The following is a 1,442-nucleotide window of genomic DNA, read 5'->3' as shown; positions in this document are numbered from 1 at the left end:
GAGCAGGAGGAACTAGAACCTCAGCAGATAAAAGAGGAGCAGGAGGATCTAGAACATCAGCAGATGAAAGTGGAAGAGAAAGAAGTTTACTGCAGTAAGGATGAAAAACAGATTGAATTAAAACAGGAGACTGATACCTACATGGTAGTTCCTGTTGATGAACGAACAAACAAAACTGAATCAGAACCAAACAGGAACCAAGTCGTCTTCCAGGAAGCTGCTGAAGCTGAGAACCAAAATCAGGAAAGAAGAAAACGTTCCTTATGTATGGACTGTGGAAAAAGTTTTAATGATAAACATGATTTATCTCAGCACATGAAGACTCACACTGTTGAAAAGCAGTTTTCATGTGTGAACTGTGGAAAAAAATTTAGTCGAAAGCAGCATTTAAGTGAGCACATGATGATTCACACTGGTGAAAAACCATTTATATGTGTAACCTGTGGAAAAAGTTTTAGTCTAAAACAGACTTTAACTAAACACATGGTGATTCACACTGATGAAAAGCCGTTTTCATGTGTGACCTGTGGAAAAAGTTTTCATCGCAAAGTTGGTTTAAGTCGGCACATGATGATTCACACTGGCAATAAGCCGTTTTCATGTGTGAACTGTGGAAAAAGTTTTAGTGAAAAACAGATTTTAACTCAGCACATGATGATTCACACTGGTGAAAAGCCGTTTTCCTGTGTGAACTGTGGTAAAAGTTTTTGTCAAAAAGTTGGTTTAACTCGGCACATGATGACTCACAATGGGGAAAAGCCGTTTTCCTGTGTGACCTGTGGAAAAAGTTTTAGTCGAAAACAGGCTTTAACTGATCACGTGATGATTCACAATGGTGAAAAGCCGTTTTCATGTGTGACCTGTGGAAAAGGTTTTGGTGTAAAACGGCGTTTAACTCAGCACATGATGATTCACACTGGTGAAAAGCTGTTTTCATGTGGGAACTGTGAAAAACGTTTTCGTCAAAAAAAAAATTTACTTCAGCACATAAGGATTCATACAGAGGAAAAGCCGTTTTCATGTGAGAACTGTGGAAAAAGTTTTAGTCTAAAACAGACTTTAACTAATCACATGATGATTCACACTGGTGAAAAGTCGTTTTCATGTGTGACCTGTGGAAAAAGCTTTCATCGCAAAGTTAGTTTAACTCGGCACATGAGGATTCACACTGGTAAAAAGTCGTAGAATTGTTTTCCATGTGTGTCCTATTTTGAGTTTCACTATAAAATTGATTTGGTGAAAAAATAGAATATAGCTGAAACGATTCCTCAAGTGATTCAAGTACATTGATTATTTAAATTCGTTGAGGAAAATTTATCCTCCTCAAAGTGTCACTAAGTTATATTTTATTATTTAATGCTCCGTGTTCCAGCTGGGTTTTTACTTGCGTTGCACAGAGCTCTCACTTCCGCCTGAGTTGTTGACGAAAGCTAAGTGTTAGC

General features: G+C 37.7%; 1 protein-coding gene across 1 annotated transcript in view; it reads left to right on the top strand.

The window, feature by feature from the left end:
• Positions 1-1,436, top strand: part of LOC103472881 (gastrula zinc finger protein XlCGF57.1-like) — a 2,146-nt gene extending 710 nt beyond the window's left edge. Inside the window, exon 2 of the mRNA XM_008422735.2 lies at positions 7-1,436. Within this exon, the coding sequence (XP_008420957.2) occupies positions 7-1,185 (1,179 nt within the window). The 3' untranslated portion in view covers positions 1,186-1,436. The remainder of the gene's footprint in view (positions 1-6) is intronic.
• The last annotated feature ends 6 nt before the right edge of the window (positions 1,437-1,442 follow it).

Source organism: Poecilia reticulata, linkage group LG11, assembly GCF_000633615.1.
Source record: "Poecilia reticulata strain Guanapo linkage group LG11, Guppy_female_1.0+MT, whole genome shotgun sequence".
NCBI lineage: Eukaryota > Metazoa > Chordata > Actinopteri > Cyprinodontiformes > Poeciliidae > Poecilia > Poecilia reticulata.
The sequence above is the reverse complement of the archived record's forward strand: the minus strand, read 5'-3'. Positions and strand labels throughout refer to the sequence as shown.